This window comes from Mchenga conophoros, linkage group LG16, assembly GCF_057382185.1.
Source record: "Mchenga conophoros isolate Kocher_MC1m ecotype Shallow Benthic linkage group LG16, M_conophoros_male_GT1.1, whole genome shotgun sequence".
Classification (NCBI taxonomy): Eukaryota; Metazoa; Chordata; class Actinopteri; order Cichliformes; family Cichlidae; genus Mchenga; species Mchenga conophoros.
The window spans coordinates 7,559,950-7,572,237 of NC_140541.1; the positions used below are offsets into that span (position 1 = coordinate 7,559,950).

The 12,288-nt window shown below is 42.4% G+C and overlaps 1 protein-coding gene across 5 annotated transcripts in view; it reads right to left on the bottom strand.

The window, feature by feature from the left end:
- sema5ba (sema domain, seven thrombospondin repeats (type 1 and type 1-like), transmembrane domain (TM) and short cytoplasmic domain, (semaphorin) 5Ba) overlaps positions 1 to 12,288 on the bottom strand; it is a 211,324-nt gene that overhangs the window by 111,438 nt on the left and 87,598 nt on the right. For all 5 annotated transcript variants that reach the window (XM_085248887.1, XM_085248889.1, XM_085248888.1 and 2 more), the window contains exon 3: positions 7,483 to 7,710. In XM_085248887.1, coding sequence (XP_085105013.1) covers positions 7,483 to 7,663 — 181 coding nt within the window. In that variant the 5' untranslated portion in view covers positions 7,664 to 7,710. The remainder of the gene's footprint in view (positions 1 to 7,482; positions 7,711 to 12,288) is intronic.

The window sequence follows — 12,288 nt, forward strand, 5'->3', positions numbered from 1 at the left end:
AGCTGAATGGTAAGAACAAGATCCGGGCCATCAACACGTACGCCCTGCCCGTGATCAGGTACCCTGCTGGGGTAATAGGCTGGCCAAAGGAGGAGATAGAAGCCACTGACATAAAGACAAGAAAGCTCCTTACCATGCATGGAGGGTTTCACCCCAAGTCCAGCACCCTGAGGCTGTACGCTAAGCGGAAGGAAGGGGGCCGGGGACTGGTGAGTGTCAGCACCACAGTCCAGGATGAGACAACGAACATCCAAGAATACATTGGGAAGATGGCCCCAACTGACCGAGTGCTCAGTGAATACCTCAGGCAGCAGAAACCCAAGAAAGAGGAGGGAGATGAGGAACCATCATGGAAGGACAGGCCCCTGCACGGTATGTACCACCGGCAGATAAAGGAGGTGGCTGATATCCAGAAATCCTACCAGTGGCTGGACAAAGCTGGACTGAAAGACAGCACAGAGGCACTAATCATGGCAGCACAAGAACAAGCTCTGAGCACAAGATCCATAGAGGCTGGGGTCTATCACACCAGGCAAGACCCCAGGTGCAGGCTGTGTAAAGATGCCCCAGAGACAATCCAGCACATAACAGCAGGGTGCAAGATGCTAGCAGGCAAGGCATACATGGAACGCCATAACCAAGTGGCCGGCATAGTGTACAGGAACATCTGTGCCGAGTATAACCTGGAAGTCCCGAGGTCAAAATGGGAGATGCCCCCAAGGGTGGTGGAGAATGACCGAGCTAAGATCCTGTGGGACTTCCAGATACAGACGGACAAAATGGTGGTGGCTAACCAACCGGACATAGTGGTGGTAGACAAACAGAAGAAGACGGCCGTAGTGATCGATGTAGCGGTTCCGAATGACAGCAATATCAGGAAGAAGGAACACGAGAAGCTGGAGAAATACCAAGGGCTCAGAGAAGAGCTCGAGAGGATGTGGAGGGTGAAGGTAACGGTGGTCCCCGTGGTAATCTGAGCACTAGGTGCGGTGACTCCCAAGCTAGGCGAGTGGCTCCAGCAGATCCCGGGAACAACATCGGAGATCTCTGTCCAGAAGAGCGCAGTCCTGGGAACAGCTAAGATACTGCGCAGGACCCTCAAGCTCCCAGGCCTCTGGTAGAGGACCCGAGCTTGAAGGATAAACCGCCCGCAGGGGCGTGCTGGGTGTTGGTTTTTATATATATATATATATATATATATATATATATATATATATATATATATATACACATATATACACATATATATATATATACACATATATACACACACATACATATATATATATATATATATATATATATATATATATATATATATATATATATATATATATATAAATTCAGGGTGAGCACTTTTTTTTTTAAGTGAACCATTGTGGCTCAAAGTAGCATCATTCGTGCTCCTCAAGAGCCCTTCGGATGGCGAGACGACAGCTCATCGACAGCACCATTACCCAGACAATGAAAGAGATACAAGATGCGCAATGCATTTTCTGCCTATTATAGAGAGAGAAAAAAAAAGAGTAAAAAGTGATGGGAACAGAAAGTTGGAGAAAAAAAGAGAGTCTAAGAAGAGGAGCTCGGAGAGAGGGAAAAGGAGAAGAATAAATGAGGGAGGTGGGGAGTGCGATGGTGGATAGAACAGTGCAGGCAATCTGGGGATAAGAGATATAAAAAGCAAATTCAGGAGGCGAGATTTGCAAGGTATCAAATAGAAAATTAGCAGCAACGTCGGCTGTTTTCTGTTTTTCTTTCTATTGTTAGAGGAACATTACGGTGATTTGAGTCAAGCAGAGGTCCCACTCTGTCAAGAAATCGAATCTATCAGACAAACAACCTCCTACTCTCTGCGACGGACGTAGTGGGACCGGAGACAAAGGTCTAATTATAAAGCATTAGTTTTCTGCACATAGTCCCTGGCGAAACATTGTGTTGCTTTGATGGATACTGGTGCTGCACTTGGTGTGATGAAGGAACAGCCCAGGTATCCGTCTCACAAACCAGGTTGACCCTTTTCATAAGCTCCTAGAACAGTTCTTTGAGCCTAATAACATAAACTATAACATCTCTATAAATTCTTTAAGCAGATTCCATATAGAGATTCGGAGCGTTCCAGTTGCTGCCCCCTATCCCGTGCTCTTATCAGACCTGCAGTCTCATGCTCTCAGGGAGTATCATCCATCTAAATCACGAGCTGGCGGCTCATACAGTGTGTGCCTGTGGGTGGAGGTTACGTGATTCCGATGCTGTATTTCTGCACTGATCTGTGGTGTGGCTAAAAAAAAAAAACAACTCTTCTGGCACATCTTCTGGAACACCAGGGATACAAACATGCAGCAGTGTGTTTGTGGTGGGTCCAAGCGGATGGTAGAAATACCATGCTGTTGAGACCAAACTAAAGTGGGTCACGAGGTTTGATACTAAACCTCGGTGGAAGTTTGTCTACTGTCTCCTGCATCTTCTGTGTTTATAGTACATTCCCCCGACATCGCAACCGCCGCATGTGTGCTCAACTTCTTTTTAAAAATTGATTTCTTCTTTGTGATCACAGCTGTCACAACCAAACTAAGCTAAAATAAAGCAGCTGTAAAAATGATTTAGTGGCTATAAACAAGGATAATTCTCTTCATATCTACCAGATACTAAGATTTCTTTGTAAGTACATCTATTTATTAAGAGATGTTTCTTATCAGTATGAGTGTCCCGCTACTCCTCCAAGTATACAGAATACAGCTGGTCTTAAATCCACATAACACGCTCGAGTTGATGGACTTATTTATATAAATTGTCTTTTTGTTTTTGTTTTTTAACTCAGTCTCACTAAAATCTCCTGTAATCCCTTGTAATCTCATTTACAAGAGAGAGCAAGAACAAGACATATCCACAAGAAGACAATCAGCAGCAGACAGAACGACAACAACAAAACACAAAGAATCATTAAGAACAATTACAAGAATCGTGAAAACATCATTTAATAGTTTTGAGCTGATGCTGTTTGAACAGGTAACCAAGGTAAGTGCATACAGTGAAAGTCAACATTAGTCCTTTATAAATGAATATGATGAGATGACCTTTTATCCTTGACTTTAAGTAACTCCATCTAACCTTTTCATATGGAGAAAAATGATGAGTGCAGTGTGATACACAGAGACTGGTGTTTTGTTTGTTTGGGCAGAGAGACAATACAGAATATTTTATAGCCAATGACAAACATGAATATTGGATACCACGGAGGTTTATGGTCGGAGGAACCAGAGCTGGAGGACCGGAGGACATGCGATGCCTTCTACCGGCGCTGCCAGGATAAAATGTCACTGGACTGCACATAGAAAATCTAAAACTCATTTAGATAGGAAGTCAAAACACAAGAAAAACACACCTATATCTATAAATACTTGTCAGTATACAGGGAGTGCAGAATTATTAGGCAAATGAGTATTTTGTCCACATCATCCTCTTCATGCATGTTGTCTTACTCCAAGCTGTATAGGCTCGAAAGCCTACTACCAATTAAGCATATTAGGTGATGTGCATCTCTGTAATGAGAAGGGGTGTGGTCTAATGACATCAACACCCTATATCAGGTGTGCATAATTATTAGGCAACGTCCTTTCCTTTGGCAAAATGGGTCAAAAGAAGGACTTGACAGGCACAGAAAAGTCAAAACTAGTGAGATATCTTGCAGAGGGATGCAGCAGTCTCAAAATTGCAAATCTTCTGAAGCGTGATCATCAAACAATCAAGCGTTTCATTCAAAATAGTCAACAGGGTCGCAAGAAGCGTGTGGAAAAACCAAGGCGCAAAATAACTGCCCATGAACTGAGAAAAGTCAAGCGTGCAGCTGCCAAGATGCCACTTGCCACCAGTTTGGCCATATTTCAGAGCTGCAACATCACTGGAGTGCCCAAAAGCACAAGGTGTGTAATACTCAGAGACATGGCCAAGGTAAGAAAGGCTGAAAGACGACCACCACTGAACAAGACACACAAGCTGAAATGTCAAGACTGGGCCAAGAAATATCTCAAGACTGGTTTTTCTAAGGTTTTATGGACTGATGAAATGAGAGTGAGTCTTGATGGGCCAGATGGATGGGCCCGTGGCTGGATTGGTAAAGGGCAGAGAGCTCCAGTCCGACTCAGACGCAGCAAGGTGGAGGTGGAGTACTGGTTTGGGCTGGTATCATCAAAGATGAGCTTGTGGGGCCTTTTCGGGTTGAGGATGGAGTCAAGCTCAACTCCCAGTCCTACTGCCAGTTTCTGGAAGACACCTTCTTCAAGCAGTGGTACAGGAAGAAGTCTGCATCCTTCAAGAAAAACATGATTTTCATGCAGGACAATGCTCCATCACACGCGTCCAAGTACTCCACAGTGTGGCTGGCAAGAAAGGGTATAAAAGAAGAAAAACTAATGACATGGCCTCCTTGTTCACCTGATCTGAACCCCATTGAGAACCTGTGGTCCATCATCAAATGTGAGATTTACAAGGAGGGAAAACAGTACACCTCTCTGAACAGTGTCTGGGAGGCTGTGGTTGCTGCTGCACGCAATGTTGATGGTGAACAGATCAAAACACTGACAGAATCCATGGATGGCAGGCTTTTGAGTGTCCTTGCAGAGAAAGGTGGCTATATTGGTCGCTGATTTGTTTTTGTTTAGTTTTTGAATGTCAGAAATGTATATTTGTGAATGTGGAGATGTTATATTGGTTTCACTGGTAAAAATAAATAATTGAAATGGGTATATATTTGTTTTTGTTAAGTTGCCTAATAATTATGCACAGTAATAGTCACCTGCACACACAGATCTCCCCCTAAAATAGCTAAAACTAAAAACTACTTCCAAAAACATTCAGCTTTGATATTAATGAGTTTTTTGGGTTCATTGAGAACATGGTTGTTGTTCAATAATAAAATTATTCCTCAAAAATACAACTTGCCTAATAATTCTGCACTCCCTGTAGATGCATACACTTGTACAGCACGAGCACACACTTGTGCATGCCCATAGCAAAGACTGGCTGGTCTTCTTCAGGTGACTGATGCAGCGCTTCAGCAAGCTACAATAAAACGCTCATCAATCACAGAGGCTAATCTCAGGTTCTTGCTGGCACTTTCATTGTGCAGGCCTTTCTGTAAGGCTGCCTTCACATAATGCCCCGCTCTGCTTGTTTTGACAGACCAACAGCCCTGCAGCTCCCTGCCATGAGAGCCATTCTCAAGTGGCACGCCTTTGAAGTGAAGCACTGGCGGGGCCCAGGCTAATCTGGACATCTGGAGGCCGGGTGGGTGAAGCAGGACAGGGAAAAAGCCCTTGCATATAGATAGTGTGAGTCTGGTTTTGTGGGGGAATGAAAAAAGCCATTTCTTGATTTCTATAGATTGGAAATCCAATAGAATGGAGGCTCTAGTTTTCAAACTTAAAACTGCCCTGACACAGAAAGTTCAGCATAAAGGACCAAATGGCACACAGGTCTTTACGTCAATCTTCAGAACCATAGAGTTCAGGTCTGCAGCATTGATAAGCTGGACACAAGCACATAAACAGTCTTGTTAGAAAACGGCACACTCCAAAAAAGAAAAACCAAAAAGACGGATGCATGCTTTGGAGGGGGCTGAGAGCATTTCATAACTCCTTCAGGCCACCTCTCCAATCTTTCTGTCCTCGATCCCCACCAGCAATTTTTTTTGGGCTTTCCAATCCTACTCACCACTCTTGGCAGATGAAACACAAACAGCCCTATTCAAAAATAAACACAGCAATTTTGTGTGTGTTTACCTTTGATTCTGCGCTCCAAACTGTTCTGTTCCATTTCACGCAGTGAGGAACACCTCGTTTCTTGGCCCACTGTACAGATGAACGGGCAAGATAGCGGGCGCCATTATTCCACACTATCATTTTAATCTTGGCCCGTTTTGCTTTCTGCTCCTTTATAGATGCCTTTTGACCTCGCCAAACTGTGAGGTTCTATTTACAGATGGCACAAAGATACATTTATGAAAATTGAAAAGTGGCAAATAGGGTTCCAGATATGAAAAATAGCTGACATAAAATTCCCTGGGGCCACACTGTCCCCCTTAACTTGACAGCAACAGTTTGCCACACTGAACTTTAAGCTTGTGGAATCAATGTTATTGGAGATTTCAAACCATAAGCATAAAAGATAAAGACTCATTTGTTCCCACACTTGCATACATCAGACTGTAACGCTGGATGCATGCTGTGTCTGACTCTACTTCAGATGCTAATTCCCTATAACTGCAAAGGAACCTCATGGCAACACTGAGAAAAGTGTTCAGGATTAACATGCAAGCAGAAGCTGTGACCAAGGAAAAATGGTACGCAGTCGCTTGTGTTTGTCAGTCTAGCATCCGCAGTTTTCAACATATCGTTTTCAAATTTTGTGTGATGGTAGACATCAATACCAGCTCGAGCTGATTTAATTTGAGTGAAAATCAGATCAAAGTCAAGGTCACACCAAAAGTGAAAATCTATAAAAACGTTTTATTTAAAATTTTTATGGATCCTCTACTTGACCTTGACTGTTATTGTTAGCGCCCAAGGTCAAAGTTCAAGGAACCATAGAGTAACATATTAGATGAAAGGGCACGAAGAGAGCTGCACAACACACCTTTTATTTTTTCAATACAATGCCATGATTTTTGCACACTGTATAAATCTAACTTAAAATGTTAAGTTTTTACAGCTTGAAGGAACCAATTCAGCTCCAATCATATGAGTAAAGATAATAAAATTCACCATGTTAGTATGTAAAGCTTCATAGCACAAAGGTTAGGAATTAGGAAAAAGCTTTAGTTTCTCTGAATGCTCGTGTACCTTAACCTTGACACCAAATACGGCAAGTTTTATTATTTTCCATTACATCTTTACATCAACTGCTTTTCCTCAGGGATTATATGCACCCCTCACCTCACCTTTAGGGGATGTGCATGATGAATAGCTCAATAGATTTCAACTGGATCGGCCTTTTTTTTCTCCCATGTGTACATTTAAGATGAGTCAATATAGATTATCGACAAGTTGACAGCAGTACAGTAAGATGGACTTCAGCATGATTGCTCAGAGCAGAGTGTCCCTCATCTAAAAAAAAATGTACCCACTATGTCTGAATAAAGCTGGAGCTGACACTAAAGTGAAGCATGGTATTTTTTTCTCTTTTTTTGACTCCAAATAAGTCAGCAGCAGCAGCTCGACACTTGACTGCTTTCACAGCCTATCCTTTCATGTTTCCCTTATTTCAAATTCTTTTGTTAAAAAAGGAAACGGTAATAAATCTGAAATTTGAAAATAAGCTGTCACAGAAGAAAAAGCAAGATATCAAATTACCGGGAAGCTGAATGAAAATGCTAATTTTACAAAAGCTACAAACTGCATTGTCCCAGCAAAATGTGTCCATGTAGAAGCAGCACTGCAAGTACAGCACTGACTGATACAAAATGTGCGGTTGGAGGTGATCACTGACCTCTGATGGAAACCTTTGGGTGTTCTTTCTTTGTGCACTCCGGATGGGTCAGGGGGTCCAACGAGGATGGGGTCGGGGTCGTTGGGACAGCGGAGTTCTGCGTGAAAACAGCCGGGAGGAGAAGGAGTAGGAAGAGGCCAGCCATAGACGAGGGGGCGGAGTCCTGTGAGGACGCAGTCATGGTGATGACCTCTCCTCTAGCTGTCAAGCTGGGCCTCCGGGATACAGCTGGAGAAGAGAAGAAATGACTTCAGCACCTCAATGCAACATTTCTACACCTGGCTTCAAAGAAACGAAGCTCTCTCTGAGTCACTTCAAAATCTTTTTTTTCCTCGCAGACTTTCTATTCCTGAGGGCGTTCCTGAATGAAGCACAGGAAAACCGAAAGAGACTGAAAAAAACGGTGCAAAGGAAAAACATTTTGATAGAAAGGACATCATTGTGGGCTGAAAAAAAAAAGAACCAGACAAATAGAGGGTGGCTGGAAAGATGAGCTAGAAAGCTGAGTGAAATGCAGGAAATAAATGAATAGAGTTAGAGGTTAGAAAGACTCAGAGCGGGGAAAATCTAGCTTCTTAAAGAGGTACCCCTGACCCTTGAGATAATTATTTAAAATGTGCAATTAAACCTCTAAAGTTCATTTGATGGCTGATTAAAACAGGAAAATTGAACCCAATTGTGGACTGTTCAATGAGGCAGAAGGTTCCAGCAGTTAGCGAAGCAGTAACGAGTTCATTTAAAATCTGCGACTTTCAGATGCTTCAGTGCTGGATTTTTTTAAAAAAGAAAGAAAATGTTTGCACAACTTTGATCCTTGAATACACCTGACATCCTGGCATGTTTACTGCACATGTGATGCATTTCAGCGCATTACTCTCGCTTCTTCTGAATTACGTCTTATGCAAACAGACTTTGGCAGACTTACACGCGGATGTTTCCAAATGCACACACACAGAGACACTCCTGCTTCCCCAGTAAATGTAATCTCTTCCAGTTATAACATATGAGTCTACAGTGCGGCGCTGAAACCAGCAGTTCATCATCTCCCAACCCCGCACTCCTTACGATGTTAGCTTAGCGGAGTGTAATGTTATTAAAGTAGATTAAAAACTGAGAGCATCAACTTTCTGCAGCACTTTGGCTTGGTTACATATCTCTGTAGTGTTTTCCTCACTAATGCTTCAATCAATAACAAATTATTAGCTTGGTTGAGTTGCAAATCAACCATATTGCCCTGCAATCAATTATCCCTCTCACTACAGCCGGTAACTAATTAGGCAAATGCAAATAGAGCCCATGTTTGTCATTACAATACAGTGGAGTCAACTGGCAACTAAAATAATGCTGATGAAACAGGTGGAAACATTCAGTGCAGTCTGCAGCAGACTAGATTCAGTGAAGCTGGATATGTTTCAAGCTTTAGGGCTGCTTGTTTCGACTACACCACGAAGCAAAAGGGGAAAAAAAGAACCTTTTGATCATTTGTCTATATTTTATTTTATGATTTTATAATGTTTGTCCTCCAGTCTGAAACATAAAAACAATCATGACTCAAAAAAATGACCGAATCCTCTTTAAGGGGTGCATGCGGGCCACTCGAGCTGGCAGCTGTCGGGGTTTTTGTTTCGTTGAGAGGAAGCATGAATATTTGAGTGCGTCATCAAGTTGAGACTCTTGAAAATGCATCAAGCCATTGTCACGTCTGCACGCTCTACCTCTTGTACTTTGTTCTTTCCTCTTATCAGACTTTACCTGTCATTGTTCTCTACTCTGAGACCTTCAGCATTTTGTTTCACTTGGTTTTGCATCTTCTTTTTCTTCCTTAACTTTCAGCTATTATTGTTGTGCATTTAAGGAATATAACATCTTCCATTTGCAGGCTACGATGCTTCCTAAACCTCCATTTCACCTCAGAAATATAGCAAAAGCAAACCTTTACTGTTATTCAGTCATCTGAAACTTTTAGTACACACTTCAATTTTCCCCCACCTTGGTTATTGTAACTCACTTTTCATGTGCATCTCTCTGTCCTCCAGTTAGTGCAGGACGCAGCACAAAGCCGCTAACAAAAACTAGCCAGCGTTCACATATCACACCTATTCTTGCATCCCTTCACTGGATTCCAGTGATATAGTATTAACAGACCTATAAAGCTCTACATGGAAAACACATTTTTATAGATTAGCTTACCCTTAATCTTTCCCCCTTTATTTTGAGACATCGTTTGCGTGCGTGGAGGTGTGTATGTTGGAAAGAATGTGTCATAAGGCTGATTATGTGTCTGTTTATGTTTAAATGTTTAAAATTATCCTTAACATGTTGCAAAATCACACTAGTCCTCTGCAATCAAGCAAAAAATCACTGTTCCTGGCATCAGTATCAGTTTCTGATTAGACAAAAAACCACTTCTATGTTAGCAAATAGTGATTTTGCCACTTCATTTTGATTTAAATAAGGATAATGAGGTCTGTGCATCTGGTAGTGTCATGCAAATATAGTCTATGAAAAATATGACATTTCAGTTTTTATGTTTTTTTAATAGCATTTCCTTCCTTTTCACCTTGTGCAATAAACCCAAAACCCTAATGCTTTTTTTTGCCTTATATAAAGTAAATAGCGCTGACGCCCTGATTTAATCAAACTTATGTAGTGCAACTTCAGGAGGTTAAAGCTGAAAAATGTGGCCATATTTTTAGCCTCTTCCTATAGGACGTCTGTTAGTTGCATAACTTGCATGAGTACTTTGGATCAGCGAGTGCCAAGTTGTCTTTCTAAATTCTCTGCATAACTCGTTTGATTCCTCCTTTCAAAAGTTGCATTTATCACTGAGACAAAGCCCAATGTTGTGCATGCAAGCAGAGATATGACAAAGACAACCGTATAAATGGTCAAGAGAAGTATTTCTTCCGACAGATTCGCCTTTCACGTCTCTCTCTTTTGGCATTTTCACTTTAACTAGATACCTCACAGCAGAGTGAGACATGACACACACACAGAGCAGGACAGAGACAGTGCAGGATGACACCCACTTAAGGTTCCAAGGTAAAATCAAACCAATAATATTTTATTCAAGGGTATGAGTTTTATTCTTTAGAACATGTCATTTTTTTAATTTCTATTATCTGCAGGAGCAGCTTTGGCAGGTGCTTAATTCATACTAAATCACTGAGTCCTGAAAGTCAAAGAATGACTCTACAAATCCTCTCATTAGTTAAAAAGCCGGGCTGAGAGCAGGCAGGCCAGGAGATCATGACAGATGACCGGGACTCTGCTGTAAGCTTGAAATTGTGGTGGCCGAGCTATCTTGGCACGGAGGCGCACGGGGGAGGAACTGTCAGCAGCAGAACGAGGCTGGTGTGTGGCTGTCAAATATTTCTGAGGAAAGGCATGTCATACACTCAAGCAAACCCAGATGCACTCAAATCTCAGCACCGAAAACAGGCAGAATCCAGACATGGACAGCTGGTCACACTCCATATTGGGTCACAGCGTGCGGGCAGAGCTGATGCATGCTGTGTGCCAACATCAACTCCTCAGTGTGTCCGTGCACACTTGTAAACCAATGTGCGCGTGTGTGTTTATGTGAAGCGAGAATCTTTAAGTCGGCTCCAAAGTGGCCCGATAGTGCCCATCCAATTTCCCATCCTGCTGTGTTTGGGATTAGCAACAGTTTGTCGGCAAGGAACCAGGACAATCAATACCACAGAGGAAGCTGTCCATAGGAGGACACATGCGTGCACACACACACACACACACACACACAGACATGCTTTTAAAAAGACTCTGTGAGCCACCGTTCGCCTGTCAGTTGATCATTCAGTCTGATACAATGAGTTAATCAGAGGTACACTATTTGGACCTAGAGGATACTGTGCGGATTGGACTAATAAATGTCCAAGCACGTCTCTTTGTCACTAATTTAAGGTGAAGAGAGACTCTTACTGCATCGATGCTGGGAAAATGGTGTCTGGAGAGTACGTTTTTGGTTCTTTTTAAAAAGTAAAACTACTACAACAAGCAGACAGCTTTTTTAAAAAGAAAAAGCGGATGGAAGGAAAATCCACTGGTGGAGGTTTTGTTGTCTCCAGAACTGAGAGAAATAAAAGACCATGAACTTTCAGACACTGTGATCTTAGATTTCTGTACTTTCACTGCTCTTATGAAATATTCCTCACTTGTTTTAAAGGCCAGCTGACATTAAATTACATTCTTAATAACATGTTCTCCTTTTTACTTTGAGCGGGTATGCAAGTACCTTAACTTGGAATACTTACAATGTCCCGATTTGGCTTGACAACGTGTTTCATTGGTATGCTATGAACATCCTTTGTCTAAGTATGCTGAACATGGATCCTTTGCACTTGTCCAAAACATTTCAGCCTTGGCTCTCTAACTTTGTCTCCAAACCACTCAGCCTGAGCTGTCCCTCTGATATGCTCATTTCTATTCTTGTGCATCCTCGCAACAAAAACCTGCAATTCTACCACCTTTGAACAATGATACACAACCAACCCCTGGGGGTCAGGACCCCGAATGTCAAATAAAATATGTAGATGATCAAGAGTGAAATTTTCTTACCAGAATGATAAGAGCCTAGGTTAACAACCACCGCCATCGGAGGTCCCGATGGAAACTGTGCTACTGCTGGGCAAAGACAAAGGAAGAGGAGATGGGTCCAGCATGGTCGGGAGCAGCAAGAGAAAAGCAAAGGTAGGAGTGTGGAGGCGTGAGTAAGGGACTGCAGAAGGAAATGACGAAGACCGCAGAGAGGAGGGCATGCAGAGAGGAGGGCATGCAGAGAGTTGG